Source organism: Dipodomys merriami, unplaced genomic scaffold (genome assembly GCF_024711535.1).
Source record: "Dipodomys merriami isolate MVZ:Mamm:240054 unplaced genomic scaffold, mDipMer1.0.p SCAF_17, whole genome shotgun sequence".
Classification (NCBI taxonomy): Eukaryota; Metazoa; Chordata; class Mammalia; order Rodentia; family Heteromyidae; genus Dipodomys; species Dipodomys merriami.
The window spans coordinates 9,234,546-9,256,665 of record NW_027203048.1 but is presented as its reverse complement, the minus strand read 5'-3'; the positions used below and the strand labels follow the sequence as shown (position 1 = coordinate 9,256,665).

The 22,120-nt window shown below is 49.2% G+C and overlaps 1 protein-coding gene across 8 annotated transcripts in view; it reads left to right on the top strand.

Annotated features, from left to right (window-relative positions):
- Otof (otoferlin) overlaps window positions 1–22,120 on the top strand; it is an 88,267-nt gene that overhangs the window by 41,855 nt on the left and 24,292 nt on the right. For all 8 annotated transcript variants that reach the window (XM_070025183.1, XM_070025176.1, XM_070025175.1 and 5 more), the window contains 6 exons: window positions 6,458–6,531; window positions 7,752–7,878; window positions 8,311–8,365; window positions 14,990–15,121; window positions 19,886–19,948; window positions 20,344–20,428. In XM_070025183.1, the coding sequence (XP_069881284.1) occupies window positions 6,458–6,531; window positions 7,752–7,878; window positions 8,311–8,365; window positions 14,990–15,121; window positions 19,886–19,948; window positions 20,344–20,428 (536 nt within the window). The remainder of the gene's footprint in view (window positions 1–6,457; window positions 6,532–7,751; window positions 7,879–8,310; window positions 8,366–14,989; window positions 15,122–19,885; window positions 19,949–20,343; window positions 20,429–22,120) is intronic.

Sequence of the window (22,120 nt, the reverse complement as noted above, 5' to 3'; positions counted from 1 at the left end):
GAAATGGCGAGCACAAGTAGGTGTCCCAAGCCAGGGCGGAGCTGGTGGGTTCCGGCTCCTCACACAAGGCTGCAGAGGGTGGGCCGGGACATCTGCAAGGACATCGCAAGGGGCTGTCCTGGAGGAGCAGCAGATGCATGCGGGGCGAGGGGAGGTCTTCCAACCGCACCCTGGGGGGGGGGGCTCAGGGAGGGATAGGATAGGAGTGGACAGGGAGCTGGGCCTTCTGATTTCCATTCTTGCTTTTAGGGGATTCTTCTCTCCTTTCTGTGTCCTGTTCCTCCTCCATGCCCTGCTTAGCAACCTTCAATGCTGCAGGTCAGGCCCCTAAGCTTCCCAGTGAGGGAAGGAATGGCTCAAGGCCAAGGGTGAAGGGCACAAGGAACTAGTCACCATGCTCCAGTGTAGACAGGACTGGGAAGTTAGACATACAGCCCTGGAGGCCCAAAAAACGCAAGTTCTGGACCCTATCTGGCTGTAGGGTATGGCAGTGACATAAAGACCCAGAGAGCTAGAGAAATGACCATTCTCTGTTGGCCCGCACAATCTCCGTTCTCCACCAAAGGTTTCTAGGGAAAGGAGACATCAGGATTGCCTGAGAGAGGAGAGGAGAAAGGGAACACTGATGGGAGGGGGCAGCCGCAAGGGGCTGACCAGGCTAGCAGCCTCCAGCCAGGCCTTGTAGGGCCCCCGTGAGCACATTGTCTTTGAGGGGACTGGCATTATAGGGAATTTCATAAGAACTTTATGTGCAGGACTGAACGCACCAGAGGAGGCCTCTGGCCAACCCGTTTCCAGATGACAAACCTAAGTTCCAGGGAAGGGCAGAGCAGACTTAAAAACTCAGGGAATTTGACTTCTATCCAGCCCTCATAACTGACCCAGGAAATGGAAAGCACCTGACTGTACTCCAAAGTCAAGTCTTTTCAAATATAACCAGAAAGCTGAAAGGCCAGGGATGTGGTCTTTATCTTACAGATTGGGAAACTGCGTCCCAGATATACTAAGATTTATTCAAACTGCGTCCCTCACATGTTTTTACAATGAGGATACAGAGGCAATACGACAATCGTGTCTCCAGTGGTCTGAGCTCATCGGGGCCTGAGGAATCTATGTATTGTTAAGATCCCAGGGAACTCTAGTCTCATCTGTTGCCTTACTGAACGCATATTGAGTTACAGTCATGCTTGTTACATACCAGCACTAGTCATGACAGCTCCATGCAGGGACCTGAGGAATGGAGGCTTTCACAGGTACTAAGTAAAGCCAGAGGCCTCAGGCAGAGCAGGTGGCAAGGCTTGAAGAGGGAACTAAGGAGCCGCAACCTGAGGCAAGGGGGAAATGATGGGGCTGCTGGGGGGGGGGGGTTCTCTGAGGGAGAGGCTCCAGTGTCTAGGTTTTTTCTGTGGCCACCTAGATATTAGAGGCTTATAAATGAAGCAAACGTTTCCAGTGGTGATTATGATGTTCAAAACACCTTCTTGATGTCCAGGTCTCCAGTCTGTTCCCAGCCAGATACACACTGGCCTGATCCCTGAGGTGGGCATCAGCTGGGGTAAAAGGTACCTCACTGTGGAGCACGTGGTACACCTGCCATACATGGGCCTACCTCATTCTAATTGTTTACTATCTCACATTAATGTCTGAGATAAAGTAAGCCGACATGTAGTAGTATTTTAATATGTAGAGCAATGGGATTACTGAAAGCATAGGAAATGGGATTTCTAAGAAGAGATGAAAGTCTTTTTTAGCCTGGAGAAAGGAAACTGGGAACATTTTGCAACAGCGATGGTGCTGCAAAGCAGGTTGGTTTCGATCTCCACTAAGGGGAGATGGATGGAAATGGAAGTAGCAATAAGGAAAACAACAATTAACCCAGAAAGAATGTGTGCTCCCCGATCATGTGGGACTCTAGGATAGGCTGCTGTGGGGGAGATGGGAAACATATTTCTAGGATGCTGGGTTTTTTTTTCAACTTTGCAAAAAGAAAAAAAACAACAGAGAAACCAACTTTCCTGGCACTCTGGCATTAGGGCAAGTACTTGAGGGTCTCCCAAGCCCTTGGTACAACAGAAATGTGTATAAACAGGCCAGTTTGAAGTCAAGATAGTTCTTGTAGAAAGGATCAGTTTAAGCTAGAGATGAAGCTCAGGGAGAGGGTACTTGCCTAGCCTCACAAGGCCCTGGGGTTGATTTCTAGCACTTACAAAAAAAAAAAAAAAAAAAAAAAGGAAGTGGCTCAAGTGGTAGAGTGCTCACCTTGAGCTGAAGAGCTGAGGGATAGCACCCAGGCCCAGAGTTCAGGCCCCATGACCAACAAAAAAAAAAAAAAAAAAATCCATCGTGTTCATGTTCAAGAAGTTATTCAGAGATAACTGAAATCTAAGATGCTTTCTAAAACACTTGCAATTACCCCCACTTGGGGTATGGAAAGTAGAAGAAGCCCATGAAGGGAAACATGCCCATAAGTTTTGAAAAACAATATGAAGAAGTACCACAGACATGCCCCTACTTCTCTTAGGAGTTTGTGTATCCCAATTACCTGAGGCTTGAGCAGAGGAGCTCTGACAGTTCTAGCTTAAGCTTCTCAAAGGACAGAAGCCTAGAACAGGAAGTGGAGGCAATAAACAGTTCATTTGCAGTCATACCCTTCTAAGTGACAACTTAAAGCAACTCAGGTCACCAGGAGACTTTGGGCAAATGTTGCAGGTCCCAGTGAATACCAGGCTCTTCCCTAGGACCTTGAGTGCATCACACAGTCCCAGTAACACACTTCTCAGTCATAGAATGTGCAAAAAAATCATTAGATCCATAAATGAAGGATTTACAATGAGTGCACTCCTTGTAAATGTCTTTTCTCAAGAGAAATAGCAATGGAATGTATCATTTTGTAACTGAATGGCACAGCAGGAAGCACAGGTGATTCTAGATCTTCAAGGGTTCGTGACAACAGAAATCTAATCAACAAAGTACATTTTTTTTTTGAAATTTGAGTCTGTAATGCAAATGATTAATCTGCAAATTTTTCTGATTAAATGAACATTTATTTTTCAGTTCTCCTTTACCCTTTGCCAAGTACAGCTAGTTCTGCTCTCCAGGACCTGGTGAGCAAGAAGGGCTTTTTTCTGTAGGGAACTCCTGACATCTTGTCATCCATCCACTCCTGTTATTCATCAGACACTTACAATGGGCAGTGGTGGCAATGACATCATGCTCTGGGGATGAAGACAATAGTAAATCAAAGAAACCAAAAGAGGCAACATGCCTATAGTAAGATTCTGGAAATTAGGTCCACTGTTTCACATTTTCCAGTTTTTCATCAATGAGTGCATGTGTCATTTTGAGATATCCCCAGGCACACAGGAGCACAGCTAATAGCCCTTCTTCTTCAGATGGTTAAATCATACAGAGGGAGGAGGAAGGAGGTTCTTCCTTGAATTGTTTCGGTGTATAGTTTTTAAAAAGTCTCCATCTTTACTTCCAAATATGTTCAGTTTAAAGAATAAAGTGACTTCCAAATTCAAGAGTCATAACTGCCCAAGGGGAGGGGTGTCTCAAGCTGCTGCTGCTGGGCAGGTCCCATGTCAGGATGTTGAGCAGTCAACTTCTCTAAAAGCAGGGCCTCTTTAGACCTGGGTCTGCCACCTCAGAGTGCTTTCCTGGGGTAGGGAGCCTCCCTGGCTGGATGGAGCAGGCTCCTGTGGTAATGTGTGTGTAGGTATAACATAGAATGGAGCTGGAACTCTAAGGGTAGCCCAGCCCAAGGGTGACAAGAAGGGATTGTACAAAGGCAAACACGGAGCTCTCCCAGAGACTCCTAGGGAATTTAGAAATCTTGGGATATTGAGGCTGGGCATCAAGGAATCCCAAATGCTGAGACAGGGAGGGACAGGTGGGGGCACATGGATAGATTAAGAACCTATGCTAGCCAGGCTTCCTCAGGCAAGTCCTGAGGTCGGAGTTAAAGTACAGGTGGAACAATTTCCTTAAGCCTTCCTTCAGGGCGATGTTCTGGGTATGCCCAGCTCCTTTCTTATCATCACACTCACTGATCTGCTCCATCTTCTATCACCAACAATTTAACGTTTTTCACAGTCATGTCCCGAATGCGCCTACTTATTTTTAAATTAGCTTATTCTCTGTGGGACTCTTTTATTTTAGTCCTCAGAGGTAATTTATTTAAATCTGGGTTTCTTTTTCTTTCCTTTTTTTTTTTTTTTTTTTTTGGTCAGTCATGGAGCTTGAACTCTGGGCCTAGGCACTGTCCCTCAGCTCTTCAGCTCAAGGCTAGCGCTCTACCACTTGAGCCATAGCTTATGTGGTGCTGAGGAATGGAACCCAGGGCCTCAGGCATGCAAGGCAAGCACTCTACCACTGAGCCACTTCCCAGACCTGAATCTGCATTTCTTTGATTATAAGCAAAATCAAACATGTTTCATATTATTATAGATATTTATATTTTCTTCACTGGCAATTGCCTATTTATAGCTTGTCCTTTTGTTTCTTCTTCTGTGGGGCTCTACAAATAATGTCCCAATCTGCAAATGGTGCAGGCACTGGAACCATAGCCACACCTACAGAGTTCAGGCCCTACAGCCTTTTTGCCAAAATCCCCAATGGTAAGGATAGAATCTCACTCAGGGTGTAGTCAGAGAGCAATGAGACAAAACAGCCAGGACAGAGTGGAAATACTACAGGCCTAGGAAATGGGAGTGCCCTACTCCCCTCCTACTGGTGCACTAACACGGTATTTTCTCCTCTCTTCACCTGCGTTTTACCATTGCTTGGGTGAGGGAAAAACAGCAATCCTTACAGGATTGGTAAGAAAAAGAGACAAACGAACATCTAGAAAAGCTTTGGTGACCTATATTTGCTCAAAAAAGTTATATAATCTCTCTGGGGCCATTTCATATGTTTTATATGCATGTGTGTACAACTTATCTCCTCTTAAGGTTATTTTTTAGAGGATTCCAAAGACATCAGCTTTCCTTTTGTAGAGTCCCTTCTTTCACTTTCTTCCTAGGTTACACCCCAGACAATGGGGCCCCAGAGAGCAGGCGCATGGTGCCACACCAGCCTTCTTTCATTCTTTATAGGAAATCCATGGACATGCCAGTGACCTGGCATCTATGAAAGGACTGATCCTTGCCTACCCCTCCCCAGGAGACAGACAGACCCTGCTCTGCATTTAAACAGTAAAGTCTTAGGATAGGGCCAGATTCAGGGAATAAGGCAGGCTCCCCAATCCTGAATTGAGGAGCATGAGATTTCCAGACCATCTTTCCATACACAGAAGGGTTTTCTCCAACCTCATGTTAGTTACATACATACAGAGCAGAGATGGAGGGGTCTTAGAAGCCACTGTCAAGCCTCCACAGGGAGATGCAGACCCAAAGTTGGTGGGCTCTGCTGTAATCCAGCCAGAGATAGGCTAGCATCCACTCCCTTTACCCCCCCCCCCACCATGGGCCTACAAAATGACAGCCACACCCAAGAGGAGGAGAATGGGAAGTGGAGGGAGTCAGATATCCCACTCATACAATATGGATGGAGTAATGGAATACTGCACCTTACCCTGCTGATCCTACTCTTGGCCCCTCCTGGCTCTAAGGACCACAGGCTGGGCTGCAGGGACATCACTGAAGGGCAGTGAGGACCTCTGTCCCCACCCCGGGGCCCCCTGACTGCAGACCCTTCACCTAGGGCACAAGGCCATCACCAAGCCAGAGGAAGAGGTAGGAACTATGGAGTCTGCCATAAGTTCCAGAGGGGTGGAGAAAGGGGGGATTCTGCAGTGGGGATGGGACAGCAAACAGGGCAAAACCGGGACCAGAGGGGCCAGAGATAGGTGGAAGAGGACTCATCTCCTCTGCTTACTGAGGAGCAAGGGGAATCCCAGGGCACAGAGAGGCTGGAGAGAGCCAGGCAGGCCGGCCTGGCGCATCAGAACGGAGAACTGAATAGCTGACGTTACCACCTCCCACCTCCTCAGCCTCTGCCCCTGCGATTCACCCTGCACCCTGCTCTTCAGCTCTGCTGCTCTGTCTCCAGCTTCTGGCTTTCTTTTCTACCAGCTGAGGCAGGTGCAGGGACCCCGAGGATGAGCTTGGATGCGTTGCGAGGCTCAGACTGGATTGAGAGGGGTTGGGGGGAAGGCTTTTGTAAAGCCCAAGGCCCTGAAGCCCTCCAGGTATCGCCTCCTTCCAGCTCTAAGCCACCGCCCCAACTGGCTGGGGATCCCCCTCAATCTTGTGAAAGGGTGCCAAAGAGGGAGTAGTGGGTTTCCCCTCTGATTTGGGAAGTTGGACCCCTAATATATCTTGGGGCCGGTAGGTAAGGAGTTGGGGTACCATTAGCTTTTCTGTGTCCCCGTGTTTGGCTCTTGTGTGTTGGGGTGTTTCCCTCGGTGTTCATCTCCCTCCACCTCACCCTGGCGGCCCTCCCCCGCCCCCCGCAGAGCCGGAAGGAGTGTGTTCTCCGCCATGAAGCTGGGCAAGAATCGAGCCCACAAGGAGGAGCCCCAAAGACAAGGTAGGACATCTCACCCTATCCTGGCCCCTTGCAATCTGATCTCCCTCCAACTCCTCCCAGACCCGAGCCCAAACAGGCTTCCTCAAGATTGGTCGGCCAGAGCCAGGTAGGCGGATCCTGGCCTCCCATTGGCTGGGGAGGAGCCAGGTCCTTGAGGGAGGGATGTTCCTGGAGGTGGGCAGAATGCCCAGGCCAGGTGGACCTGCGATAAAGGCTCTTCCTGCCCTCATTGCTCCCTAGCCTTCATTCTTTTCACAGAAGCCAGGAAAGTCTTAGAGAAGGGAATAGCAGATAATGTGGATTAGGCAATTCCCGCTTTCTGGGGTGGGAAAACAGACGGAAGAGTGCTTGCTGAATGGCAAGACCCGCTGGTCTGCCTCTGCTAATGCCACCTCACCAGACTGGCCTCTGCCGGCAGGCCCTAGAGGTCTGGAGAGAGGCCAGACTAGGTCTGGGAAGATGCAGTGGCCTGTGGCACTGGTCCCTCACAGAGCAGCCAGCTGGAGGAAAGGCAAAATAGCTGTTTATGGGGGTGACAGGGAGGACAAGTAGAAGAAAAGGGGGGAAAATGGGTAGAGAAGGGAGCTGTGTGTACCCCCATTGTATGCCCACCATCAGTGGCTCCCTGAAAGCTCCTGTGTGGACCACTGGCCCCAGACCCTCTCTCCCTCCCTCTTTCCCCCCCTTTTTCCCCTTGCCACTCTAGCCACTGGATGAGACTCGAACCCACCATCTCTGGGTAGATTTTCAGAATCACTCCATTCCACTGGGTTAATACACACCAGTGTAGGGTTAAGTCCTAAATTGTATCTTCCAGTCACCATCTTTACATGGGTCAGTGACGTCTTAAGTCTCACTATAACATGTGAATGCTGACTGTCTCATCAGGTCTTAACTATAAGGACTAGAGAGACATGTGCAAAGTGCCTGGTATTGTGCTGGGCCTGAGTAATAGCCACTCAATTAAAGGTTGTAATGAGAAGTATGAAAACATGGGTTCTTTATCTCCTACCTTTTTTCCATAAAGGATATTCAATGCTTTAGTGTAATAAAATAAAAAATCAAGAGCAGACTCTCAATTAAAATAAATAGAACAAGATTAGTGGTAAACACAACAAACATATAGGCTTTAATAGACTAAGTAGATTCTTACAAGTAAATTTCATATTTGACTCTGCTTTCTGTCCTTCCCTCTGCCCTCCTAACCTGTCCTTCCCCAGATGAGCCAGCAGTGCTGGAGATGGAGGACCTTGACCACCTGGCCATTCGGCTGGGAGAGGGGCTGGATCCTGACTCAGTGTCCCTAGCCTCTGTCACCGCTCTCACCACCAACGTTTCCAACAAGAGGTGAGTGGACAGCAGTTTGCAGCCTCGACTGCCTCTACCCTGTCAGGAAGAGCAACACAGCCTTCTGGCCCAGGACAACTTCTTCCCAGAATTGCCCCTTTCTTCTTGTCCTTGGAGATCCTTCCCACCTCTCTCCCTGCAAAAGCAGAAAACAGCATCTGTGACCTATGCCCAGGTCATGGAGTTTCTCTGGGGCCAGCCCAGGAGTAAACCTGTTAACCTACCGTCTGTTCCCCTGTTAACTTCTGCTTTTGATCATCCCTCTCTGTTGGGCCACTGAGAGCAGCCAGTCACCATTCTGTTTGTCCTGCAGTGTCTGCTGACCACGATTCTGTCCCTCAGCCTTTTTGTAAGGTTCAACCATTGTCACTACCCCCCCTCCCCCAAAGCAGACCCTTCTCTTCAAGCCTGATGGTACATTCTCCTCCTCAGATCTAAGCCAGACATCAAGATGGAGCCGAGTGCTGGGCGGCCCATGGACTACCAGGTAGGTGGTGGCCATCTGGAGGCTTCCTGCCTTAGAAACTCTGCTGTGGTTTAAGGTGTGCATTGTAGAGTCTGCAGAGACATCTGGGGGTCAAAACAAATCACAATCTGAATATCAATTCCCAAAGTAAGCTTGTTCCTGAATGGGACTCCTGGAAGTATCAAAGTGGACTGGTCCAAACTCAGGCAAGAGCTTTGTTTATTAATTCTTGTTGTGCTGTTTAAAATCCTGTGGGGATTTTGTGTCTAGCCCTGGATATCAGATAGATGATAGACCTGCAAAAACTATAAAGATACCAAGAAGAAACACACACACACACACACACACACACACACACACACACACACACACACACACACACGCACACACACACTATTCATATAATTAAAATACAACCCCTTGAAGAAAGTTATTTGGGATGAGTTTTGACATTGTTGTTCTCTATTCTTCTGATGCTGAAAATAATGTCAACCTTAGTATCTTTTGATAGAATTTACACAACATTTTTGCTTATATGTCTTCTAAAACCAGAGACAAAAAGGTTGTGACAGGAAGGCGCTGACAGCTGTCAGGTGGGGAATGTGGCCACACAGCAGGCAGGACGAAAGACAGCATGGCTGGTAGCTATGGGAACTGGGCCACAGCAGCCTTAGCTTTGCAGGCCAAGGCCCTCAATCCTGGCTCTTCTATAGTTGACCAGAGCTTGAAAGACAGAGTTATACTAACATGACACAATAAACAGGTGTAAAAACCAGGAGTATCTAATCCCTGTTGATAACGTAGAAGTAGGGTAGGGAGAGGGCAGCTCTCAGGAAGGCCTGGAGGACCCACCATTGCTCCAGATCCTTCCCTAAGGAGCTACCAAGACTCAGTGATCAGTCAGAAGATTGAAGGGTATTCCTAGCATTGAGTAAGTATGCTGGCTGGCTGGGAAGGGAAGTTGAGGAACAGAGCTTCAGGGGACCCGTCTGGCTCCTCCTGTACTTCCTGCAGTCTTTCTCCAGTTTCCACCCCCATTTCATCTCTGGCCTCTGACCTGAGGTGCGAGCCTGGACAGTGTTCCTGTAGCCACTGCCTCTGGCCCCTTGCCTTCACATTCACACTGCCTCCTCCGTCCTCTGGAGTCACCCTCCCAGCACGAGGTCCCCAGAGAAGAGCTATAGTTTTGCTGTCATCTGTGGACAAGCTCACCTCCCTCAGGTGACAATGTAGGGGACGTGGCACCGCTCTGTGTGCAGAGTGTGATGTCTGGTCATGTCTTCTCAAAGATTCACCTTGTTGTCCTTGTTTTCAGCCCCTTAGTGCCCATCTTGAAAAAGAGCCCCAGGTACTGTCAGAGGTCCCCACGTCTGTGACTTTAGACAGCCTCAAGCCTTCGGGCTCTTGGAGGTTGGGGCTAGCAGCCAAAGCCCAGATACCCTGTCCCATCTTCACAGGGCTTTTCCAGGGGGTCTAAGTTCAAAGATTTGCTTCTGTGCACTGAGAAGAGGAAAATTCCAAAGAATGAAATCCTCCAATCAGATACCATCTCACGGGCCTGCTCTATACAAGCATATCAACTGGAATCATGGTTAACTTATTCTTTAAAAGTTTATTGTATGCCAGGTAACTATTCTAGGAGCTAAATGTATGTTTCCATTTAAGCTAATATAATCCTTAGGACTACTTAAATATGGATGCTACCATAGGAGCTGAGCCCAGGTCACCGTCAGTCAAGACTAGAGCCAGGTTTCTAACCCTAGGGTCAGAGACACAGCAGCCAGAGCCACTACTCTGCCATCCAGCCTCTGGACAGTTAGTTGTTCCCTTCCGATCCCAGGTTTACTTTAGGTCACTACTTACTGCTTCTTTTCAGAAGCTTTTCAAACTGCTGCCTTTTCTTAACCAAGACAGACATTTTTCTTCCAAGGTTTGTTTATTTGTTTAGTGTGTGTGTGTGTGTGTGTGTGTGTGTGTGTGTGTGTGTGTGGTGTGTGTGTGTGTGTGTGCGTGCACCTGCTGGACCTAGGACTTGAACTCAGGGCGCTTTTCCTGTATTTTTTTGCTCAAGACTAGTGCTCTACCCCTTGATCCACAGCTCCTCTTCTGGCTTTTTGGTGGTTAATTAGGGAGAAGAGTCTCATGGACTGCCCAAGCTGGCTTTGAACCACAATTCTCAGGTCTCAGCCTTTGGAATCACTCAAATATTTTTAAAACCTTGTGAAATGAATGAAACAGTTATTGTATTTAACCTGACAGCGTAATAGGTATCTCCTAACAGGTTCATTCACAACACAACTATAACAGTGAGAGAGAGAATGAGAGAGAGAGAGGGAGAGAAAAAAATGCTATCAATATGCAAATATGAAGTTGTTTGCAATAAATATAACACAGAAAGCAATAGGACTGAAAGGCACAGAAATTGTGCCTTGGAGAATTTAACTGATAAATTAGACCTCAAAAAGCATTCACAGCTGGTGGGCAGGGGGAAACAGCAGAATTCAGAAGGATCCTGGGGGACAGAGCCTCTCAGAAGGCAAGATGCACTAGAAAGAGACCTAGAGGTGATGAGCCTACCAATTACCACAGCCTTGCATCTAGCATGTAAACTCCCGTTCTTCACATCTCAAAGACAACAAGCTACCTTCACCTCCCCATGAGAGAGGTACAGATATTCCTGGGTTTTGAGACTTACACATCTCCCTTTCTCTCTCTTCCTGTCACCAAGACTTAACACATTGTCACCTCCCAATATCTCTCCAGCTTTTACTCCTCTGCTTCCATCTCCCAGCCACTGACCTGAGGCTCCAGCCTGTAGCTCCGTGACAGCACCCCTTCCCCTGGCCTCCCCACTTTCACACTGCCTCTCCATCCTCCCCCTGTCACCACTGCCGTCGCCATAGATCTGGTCATGTCACAGCTCTAGCCCCGGGAGGTGATGGGAGATTAGGATGTGTCAGAAGAGCAGAACTGGGGTCCACTAACTCTCATGTCTAGCTGCCAGCTGATGTTCTTCATGCATGATCAGATCACCAAACACTATTATTCTTAGGTTCCCCTAAGACGGAGGAGTAGATGTGCCATTGTCCCTGTGAGGCTTTTCATGAAGCCATGTGGGACTCTGACCCTTGTTGTAGAAGCAGATGGTGAAATGATCCATAGAAAAGGACTTGGCTGGTCAGGTTGTTCCAGATCTGGCTCCTTTTTCCCCTTCCATCTTCTGCCCTTAAAAAATTAAGTTTAAAATTGATCTGTTTACCTGGAATATTCCCATTGGCAGTGAGGTTTCTATGGTGTGTGTGTGTGTGTGTGTGTGTGTGTGTGTGTGTGTGTGTGTGTGTGTGTGTGTGTGTGTGTGTGTGTGTGTTAGGGCATGAACTCTGGGCCTTGCATTCTTGCTGGATTTTTTATTCAAGCTCTTATTCTACCAATTGAGTCATACCTCAATTTCTAGCTTTTTGCTGGTTAATTAGACATAAGAATCTCACAGATCAGATAAATAGGAGAGAGAGGGGAGGGGAGAGAGAGAAAGAGAGAGAGAGAGAGAGACAGAGAGAGAAAGAGAGAGAGCCCATCTCACAGACCTTCCTGCCTGGGCTGGCTTGGGACTGCAATCTTCATATCTCAGCTTCTTGAGTAACTGGGGTTATAGATGGAGCTACCAGCATCCAGCTCTATCTTCTCTAATATGCTGATGAGGAGAGGAAAGGATGACCCATCCCTTTCTGCAGAAGACTAAGGAATAGCCATTATTTTTCTTCTTAATTTCAAGTGCTGGATACCCCTTGTACACAGCCAGGCAGGCCTAGCCGGCTGCAGGAGCAGTGCCCCCTTTCCCAAATACAATGTCTCACGCCCAAGGGCCTTTTCCCTGTACTTTCAGGCTTCCCTTCTACCAGTGAAGCAAGCCCTTTGGGTCCTCTCTTTCCTCACCTCTCAACACCTTCCAACCCTCTGCTCTCCTCCTCACTCCATCTTCTACCTGGTATGGTAGCCATTGCTAGCTACACTCCCTAAAGCAAAATATGAATCCTGAAACAGGGGAGAGCCAAAGGGCTATCATGGGCCCAGCCTCAAGATAGAAAACATCAGACCGAACCAGGCTCTTGATATGGGGAAGGTTCATTTCTACTGGTGAGCCTGTGATATACACCAAAACCATGAGTGTCTATGTCCCAGTACTGGCTTATAGAAACCATTTTTGAGGATAGAGAGCTAGTTGGAGTTGAGGATGGGATCTTTAAACTCTAGCATTAAGAATGTACACACAGGCCTATAATCCTAGCTACACAGAAGGCTAAGATCTGAGGATCTTGGTTCCAATCCAGCCCCAGGCAGGACTGACTGTCCATGAGATTTTTACTTCCAATTAACCACCAAAAAGCTGGAAGTGGAGCTGTGGCTCAAGAGCACTAGCTTTGAGGAAAAAAAAGCTCAGAGATGGTGCCCAAGCCCTGAGTTCAAGCCCCAGGATTGCTGGCCCAGGAAAGTATACATATAAGTTAAAATTCTATAAACTACTATATAAAGAATATTCTAGAAGGGCTTCTAGTGTCTGTTTACTCTCTTTGTAGTAAACTGATCACAGCTAAGTTAGCCTTATTTTCTTTTTAGTTCCCTGAAGAAATAGTGATCACTGAAACTCTGAAGCATGGATTCTAAGATTTTACCTTAGCCCTTTGGCTAAGGTACTTTCAGCTCCAAACAGGAATGTTTGCTTTCATAGTTCAAGTGTGTCTCAAACATATAAATGTCTTTATTTTCTGTTTCTATGCTTTTGTGATGATGAGGAAATTGCCCTGAATAATAGAAACTGAGGTTTCTATTTTCTTAACATCATTACCTCTGATGCACGAATTTTTCCTTGCCTTTAGAAGAGTTACAAGATCTTGATGGACTCAATGGGTGGTAATTTTAGCAATGATCCTTTTTTATTTTACTGAAAGGAAAAATAATTCTCTTGAGTAAAATAGCATTTAGAAGTTGCATCAAAGCATAACGACTACAGTACCAAATTCCCAAGGTGAGAACATAAAAGAACAGCCATATGGTTTCCTTAGCCCGCTAGCTGTGAAGGCTTTGTACAGAGCAAGTTCAAATCCTGTGGAACAAATCCTAAGCATCACACCCATCCCTACCTACCTCAAGACCCACAATGCCCAAAGGTAGAGTCTATGGGAAAAATCGCTTATTACAATGCTCACATTTCACATGCTTTCCGCTGTTCCTGAAGCCTTTTGACCCACCATTATCTTACTTGACCCTCACACTACCTTGTAGGTAGTGGATATCTTTTCAAGTAGCTGAAACAATTGTTGCTCAGTAAGCCCACATGGTCCTCTCCACTCAGACCTGGCAGAGGTATGGGCTGGACAGAGCCCAATGTCAAGTTCAACAGCCCAAGTCTGTAGTTTCTATTTTACCATGGCTACCCTAATGGGATCTGACACCTAAACTTCCAAAGCAGAAACGAATAGCTTGAAGAGTAGTTACATTGGAAATTAGGAAACAACTGTTTTTCTCTCTCTCTCTCACTCTTCCCCATATACATATATATATATGTATATATGTATATATATATGTATATATACACATACACATACATATATATTAGATATGTACTTGTATATACATAAATATTTGTGTATGTATATGTAAATATATACAAATACATATACACACATATATAATATACATAAACACACAGATGCTTAAAAATCTTTAAGGCAGTAACTACAGTAAGCTCCATGAGGAAGGAGTTTGATTCAATTCCATTTGAATTAATGCAAGTTAATGAAGCTTAATTCCTGTCCACAAGACACTCCTGAGGTGGGTTTGGTGGTCTCTCTGAGACACAGCTACAGTGCTGAGGAGAATCCACAGGTGTGGCATTTCCTAGGGTCTCAAAGGCACAGTGGTACATCCTAGGGACAGAGGCCGGAGGACAGAGAGTTGGAGGCTAGACCCAGTGGGGTGAGTGGGACCCATCTCAAAAGTGAGATACAAGAGAGTGAAGGAAGGGGAGGCATTGTCCAAAAAGAAGTGTACTCATTACCTGAAACTGCCAGCCCTCTGTACATCACCTTTATAATAACAGCTAAAAATTTAAAAATACAAAAACAAGAACAAAAGGGCTGGGGGATGGCTCAAGTAGTAGAGATTTTGCCCAGCATGTGCAAACCCTAGATTCAGTCCCTAGTACACTCCCCTAAAAGAGAGAAACAGACAGAAGGGGAGAGGGAAGAGGTTAGAGAGAAGATGGAAAGGAAATAAGCAGAGAGAGAGGAGAGGAGAAAGGAGGGGAGGGCAGGGCCAAAAGGAGGGAAGGAGGGAGGCGGGGAGGAGAGGAGAGAAGAAGGGAGGAGAAAGCAATCTCCCACATTGATAGGATTAGTTAAGAGCACGTGGGTTAGGAAATGCCCCCTCCCCAGGGAACTCTAGTGACTGCTGACTTTGAGGTCCCCAGCCCATGTCTCTTAAGCAACACAGACACAGAGCCCAGGATCACCCAGCAAATCCAAAGCCCCAAAGCGGGCCAGCCAGGGTGTGGGTGTGAGTCTGGCTGGCTCCCTCCAGGGTCAGCTGGGCTCTCTGGGCCAGGGCTCCAGCTGAGCTCCATGTGCCTTCCCCTGCTCCTGCCTGCAGGTTAGCATCACCGTGATCGAGGCTCGGCAGCTGGTGGGCTTGAACATGGACCCCGTTGTGTGTGTAGAGGTGGGCGATGACAAGAAGTACACATCCATGAAGGAATCTACCAACTGCCCCTACTACAATGAGGTCAGTGGTTCTGTAGCTGCGGGGGGGGGGGGGCGTCCTGATACATGGCAGGGCTGAGCCGGGCCTACCCAGCAAGCCCAGCAACAGCAACAGCAGCTAAGACTCAAGCAGCACGAGGACTGACCAGCCAACGAGCCCTAACCCACCCAGAGCAGCAGGTGCATCAGCACCACCAGAGCTTATCACTGGTGCCCCATTGCTTGCATGGGGACATGGGGACTCCTGGAGGAGGACCTTGCTGGCTGGGTGCTCACCCTTGCTGCATGGCTGCCCCCTTGGTCATTTGAACCTCTCTACAATTTCCCTCCAGAGCATGGCCTTGACTTGGGGTGTAGGAAAATGCCAGGTGCCTACCCCTGATCTTCCCAGCCACTTGAGGCCACATGGTGGGTGAGGGACCTCTGAGCCTTTCTGGTGTATGCCCTCATTCTACAAAAGGGAGGATCAAGGCTTTAGTGTGTGAGCCAGGCCCAGACCACCGTCCAGCCCTGAGCCCCGCCCCCTCCAGAGCAGCATGGCTTCCTGAACCTCATTATGTCCACTCTGGGGAGAGCACCAGTCCACTGATGACTGAGATGGGGCCTGGAGTCCCTCCTGGAGGAAGTGGGAGTCTCCAGGCAGTGAGGGGTTCTGAGCTGGCCCAGGTGACACATCTGTGTCCTGTGTCTTCAAGCGTAAGGAACATCTGTGCGGGACAGGAAGAAAACCTGAGCACCTATTCTTCAGCCTGAGCCTGGCTGAACTTGTGTGTGTGTGTGTGTGTGTGTGTGTGTGAGAGAGAGAGAGAGAGAGAGAGAGAGAGAGAGAGAGAGAGAGAGAGAGAGAGAGAGAGAGAGGACTGCAGAGTGGCCCCAATCTCCCAGGCCCCAGGACCTTTGCTCAGGATGGTGGAATCAGAACATTCAAGCTGGATGTGTCCTGACATCAGGACAGCCTAACTGGAAAAGCCTCTGGCCTAGATGAGTCCACATTCCTCCTGATGGCGATGGAGACCTTGCTGGACCTCCATGGTCATTTGATAGTGATGAAGCCCTGTTTGGCTAGCTCAAGGGCTCACACACCTTATGTTTCATTCAAATCGCTTCCTTCTTCCAAGGTGCAGAGCAGCTTCCCAGTTCTGTGGCTCCCCAGCAAACTCCTACACATTCTTCAGGGCCCAGCTTCAGTGCCCTTGCCATGGAGCCGCCTTCCCTGCCCTCACTGGGTCAGAGGTCAGCATGCTCTGTCTCTGGGCAATAGTATCCTGAATTGCAGGATATTTTCTCTGTCCCCCTGGTGGAACAGGGGTGCCATTGCATTGCTGTGGCAGCTCAGAGCCAGGCAAGCATTTGTCAGGCTCAGGAACATTCTGCTGGATGGATTCTCTGTGTATTAGCTGAGCACCAGATTGTAGTATAAGGGGCAGCAGAGGGACTGCAGTGTGCGGACAAGGCCATGTCCTCTGGGTCTCAGCCAGAAACCATTTCCATTCCTCCTTCCCTAGCTTCCTCCCTCCCTCCCTCCCTCCTTCCTTTCTTTTTTTCTTTTCTTCCTTCCTTCCTTCCTTTCTTTCTCTTGTGATATAGCTTAGCTTCAAACTCTATCCTCCTGCCTCAGCCTCCTGAGTGCTGGAATTATAGACATGTGTCACCACACCTAGCATAGAAACTATTTTCTCTACTTCTACCCCTCTTTGGACCATCTTTGATTTCGGCCCGGCGATGTCTGTGTTCTTTCTCAGTGATCTAAGTAGGTCTGATTGTGTGTCTGTTTGTTCCTTTCCTAGCTAGGGTTTCTTGAACTCAGCACTCTGGTGTTTCATTGGCTGATCCTGGGGGTGGTCCAGCACACTGTAGGAAGCGAAGCCGCTTCCCTGGCTTCTACCACGAGATGCCAAGAGCAATCCCCTAAATTGGAGCAACTGCAAACATTTCCAGCTGTTGCCATATGTCCCCTGGGAGTTCAATTTAATCCCAGTTGAGAACACATCTCAAAACTGTCTTGCTGGGATTCTTCCCATTCCCAAGACCAGGGCCCTCTTTCTTTCCCTTCTCTGCCTCTTCAGTGAACGATGCCCTCCTTGTTATGGATCTATCTATCTATCTATCTATCTATCTATCTATCTATCTATCTATCTATCTATCTATCTATCTATCTATGTATATGTATATATGTTGCTTCTGGAAAATTCTCTGAGCTGTAGGCACTTTCCTTTGGCTCCACTAAAGCATCAGAAGGAGATGGAAATGATTGGCACGGCAGATTTCTGAGCAATGCTAACAAGGAGTCGTGCTCAGGACATTCAAGGACTGTGGCTGCCGCTGGGCCTGACCCAGCCACTTCCTTGTTGTGGGGCTGACCCACCTCTGTGACGCTGGTCGGAGGCCTGGCCTGCCTGACTCCGTGTTGGCTGTGAAGGGAATCTCATGGCCTTTCCCTCCCAGAACCACACGGCTGCGCCTGGTGTCTCCTGGCCATCCTGAGAACACAGCCCTTCCCCCTGTCTGATGTCCGCCTCTCCCCTTTGCCTCTGCCCTTTCTCCTTCTGTGCCCCAAAGATCTGGCATTGCCCCATCTACCAACACCCCAACTCTCTCCTTGCTTTTCTTCTGGCTCCTTCTTTGTCTACACGGTCTGTAAGCCAAGCCAGGACAACCCAGCAGGCTCAAGGCCAGCAGCCAGAAGTCCCCCCCGTCCGTCAGCCAAGGCCAGCCCCATTCCTCTGTGCCTCTTCTGTCCTGTGTTCACAGTGAGCACAGGAGCCTCTCTCTTCCCTCCTCCCCATCTCACCTCAGTCTCTACAGCTGTCCTCACCCCAACAGCACGTCTGCCACCTTGCTCTGAAGACAACGTCCACTGTCATCCTCTGCCTTGACTGCCAGTTCCTCCATTCCTTTACCCACTCCTCTTCCCCGGCGTCACTCACGCTGTCCCCTTACGCCTTGCTTCACCGGCAACTTTGCCTCGGCCTCCCTGCTGGGGATCACTGTCCTCCTCCTTGCCGCTCTCAGGAGCCCCCTCGTGCACACTGACCTCAGGCATCTCCTCCTTTCCAAGGCTTCAGCCACTGCTATGTGCTGGTGATCCCCAAACCTAGACCTCCACCTGCCTCTCAAGTGGTGCACCACCCACAGCCAGCACCCCCTGGACCTCCCCCTGCTGTGCACCCCACCAGTTAACCTTTTGGAGCCTTTACCATGTGCACAGCTGGACAACGTGACCAGGTTCACTCATGTCAGCCGAACAGCTTCAGTCCCCAAGGGAAGTCCCTGGAGTCCTGACATCAGGAATCCCTCAGCCCAGGGATAAACTGAGGCTCGAGAAAGGAAGTGATGAAAAAAGAAAGGAAAAGGAAAGGCGTGGTGGAGCCAACAGTAACAGCCAGATGTGGCTGTCTGGGAAAGCCCGTGCCTCTACCCACCATGCCTCAGTGTGAGGGTCCCACAGCCAGAAACCCATGCCCTTGGGATGCCAACCCGAAGCTCTTTGGCAGCATTTCCCTCTTTTCCCCACCTACATGTTGACTGAAGCAAAGGCCCCCCTGCTCACTCACCATACCCTTACCTCCAGGCCCTGTACCCGGCCAGGGGACGGGATGGGGACCAGAGCAGCACAAAGCAGCTCAGAGCACAAACGACCAGTCACACCACATTTTAATTTTACAGTCAAATAAGTCCCCTTAATGCTCACACTACACCCATAGTTCAGCCATTCTATTTTACCTTTTTTTCATTACCGTTTTGTGCCAGTACTAGGGCTTGAACTCAGGGCCAGTGTGATATCCCTTAACTTTTTTACTCAAGGCTGGCACTTTGCCACTTAAGCCACAGCTCCACCTCTAGCTTTGCAGTGATTCATTGGAGATAAGAGTCTAATAGACTTTCTTCTCCCCATCCAGGCTTCTGAGATCTTCAGATCTCAACCTGCTGAGAAGCTAGGGTTACAGACATGAGCCACCAGTGCCTAGATTGTTTTACCTTTTAATACCTTTGAGATTGGCAGCATTGTGGTTTAGTGGTGATGTTTATGTGACCCTCAAACCACAGTATATCTCACAGTCAATGGCATTCTCCATTTGCTGGCATACATTTTAGTATCTCTTCAGCACCTACCTCAAGTATCTCTTCAGTACTTCAAACAAGCACTCAGGAAGCCAGGTATGGGTGGCTCATGTCTATAATCCTAGCTACTCAGGAGACTGAGATCTGAAGATCTCAAGTTTGAAACCAGCCCAAGCAGACAAATCCAGGAAATGCCTCTCTCCAACTAACCAGCAAAACACCATCAGTGGAGGTAAGGCTCAAGTGGTAGAGCTCCAGCCTTGAGCAAAAAAGCCAAGTAAGAACGTGAGGCCCTGAGTTCAAGCCTCAAAACCAACACACACACACACACACACACACACACACACACACACACACACACACACACACACACACACACACACACACACGAGCTTAAGAAACCAGCATTCAGACAACAGAATGTGTTACTCAAGGCCATTTAGTTAGACAGCCCCAGGCTCCTGGCTTCTCCGCCAAGGCCCATCTGAGCGTAGCACTTGGGTGTAGACCATTCCATCCAGTGTGCAGATGGCCCAGCTTTGGGGACAGGGCCCTGCCTCCCCTCCCCTGAGTGGAGTCACTCAGAACTTTATGGATTACCACTGCTGCTCATCGGTCCCCTGAGACTCAGAGGACACGGCTGGGGTGCAGACAGGCACTGCCAGGAGGGAGGGGCCTGGCACTGCCCACCGGTGACAGCAGCCTGGCCCCTCCCCCCCTCCAGTACTTTGTCTTCGACTTCCACGTCTCTCCTGACGTCATGTTCGACAAGATCATCAAGATCTCGGTGAGTGAGGAGCGGCCCTGGCAGCCACTCTCTTCAGCTGCACCGTGTGCAACCTTGAAAGGTGTCCCCAACTCTGGCACCACAAAAGGGCAGCTCTCAGCCTGGGCACATGACTGAGGAAAGAAGGCACAGGCTGGGTTTCAGTTCCTCTCTGGCCCTCTTAGCCAAGTGCCCCTGAAAAAACAAACAACCCGCTCACCTGTGCATGGCACAGGCAGGAGAGGCGGACCCGGGCCTCAGTAAGGCAATCCTCCCCTGCCAAACGCCTTCCTGCTTCACACTGAAGTGTGAGCTCCCCTCTTACACCCCCTCTCCCCCTCCCCCTCCCCATCCCCCCGCCATGGAAGGCCTTGTCTCTACCTGGCCTGACTGGTGACTGTATTTCTATCTGTCAGGTGATCCACTCCAAGAATCTGCTACGCAGCGGCACCCTGGTGGGCTCCTTTAAAATGGATGTGGGGACCGTGTACTCCCAGCCTGGTAAGTAACTGTGCATGGGCTGGTTAGCCAGTGGGTCCAGGACTCAGGGAGCTGCCCCCAAGCTTCCTACCCAAGCTCCCCAACCTAGGCTCCGCTGGTGACAACCACAGATGCAAGCGGTGTCAACAGGCGTTGACACATAGCTGGGGCTGTGTAGAGGCGGCAGGATCTATCCATGGGTACAGGAGCACTGGGCACCGGATCTGGCGGGCAATCCTTTGTTCACAGGGCAGAAACTCCATGTAGATTGGAGGTGACTCTCCATTGCTCATGGCAGGCTGGTGGGTCGGTCACCTGCTGTATGCCAGATGGGATTACTTGAATTTAGACTGAAGTGAGCCAGGCCTGACCTCACAGCCTAGGAGTGGCTGTTGCCACTAGGCCCTAGGCCTACTTCCTCTCTGACACTGTGTTGTGCTCCTCCAGGACTGGTACCTGTGGAGCAAGAAGAGCCCCTGCCACTCTTCTAGAAACCCACCATTCCCCTTTGGCCATTGAGGGGCTCAAGGCTCAGACACAGGCCAGGACCCCAGTCACCAGCTGGTCAGGAGACACACTGGGCGCCATGTGTTCCAGATACCCCATGATGTCACACTGTCCGATCCAAATATGGTCATGAGTCAGTGTACCACCTCTGAGGGACTCTGCTGGACTCTATACGCAGAGTGTGGGGCCATGGCTGACTGGCAGCTCCACAGGTACCTTATTATGTGGAGCTGGTGACAGTGCCCCAACGGGTGGCCTGGAGGGCTTGTCACCACACGGCCAAGCTGGGGAGACCCTGGCTCTGAAATGATGATGCTTCTGCTCAAAATATAGTACTGGCCCCATTAGGCCCATAGACAATGACAATCATTTCCTCCCAATTGTCACATTTGATTGTCACAAAGAAAGCAGAGAGATAAGCAGCTACATCCTCCCCATCTTACAGATGAGCTCTGAGAGGCTGAGAGATGGAGGGGTTCAGAGGAGCCTCTGAAATGTAGACAGAACCTCTGGTGCTTAGTTGTGGTTCAGCTACAACTTAGGTCACGGTGTTTGAGTCCAACACGAAGCATGGAAACATCAACATCTAGTCTAGCTGGGCACTGATGGCTCACACTTGTAATCTTAGCTATTCAGGAGCCCAGGCAGGAAAGTCCAGGAGACTCTTATCTCCAATTAACCACCAGAAAACCGGAAGTGGCGCTGTGGCTCAAGTGGTAGAGTGCTTGCCTTGAGCTGAAGAGCTCAGGGACAGTACCCAGGCCCAGAGTTCAAGCCCCATGACCAACAAACAACAACAACAACTACAAAACCATCTAGTCCAATCCCTCTTAAGATGGAGAGGCCCAGGGAGCACAGCCCTCCTGACCATTTAGGGTCACAGGGAACTGGGTAGAGCCAGTCTGCCACCATGTTGCATTCCAGGAAGTATGCACAGATGTGGGTGCATGGTTCAGAATGTCACTAGCATCCCTGAGAACTATCACATCCCAGAGCCCAGATTTTGCAAGCCTAAGATCTGGGGCCAAGAGGAAGTTGGGGGTGGAGAAAGAGACTATGGGGAGTTTAGTGTGCCTCTCTGGGCTCCTGGGTGGCAGAATCCTGGTGAGGAACTGCAGGCATGCTGCCACAACCAATCGAACCTCCCAACCCATGCAAATGTCATCACTGCCATTTCACAGTAGAGAAACTGAGGCTCACTGAACT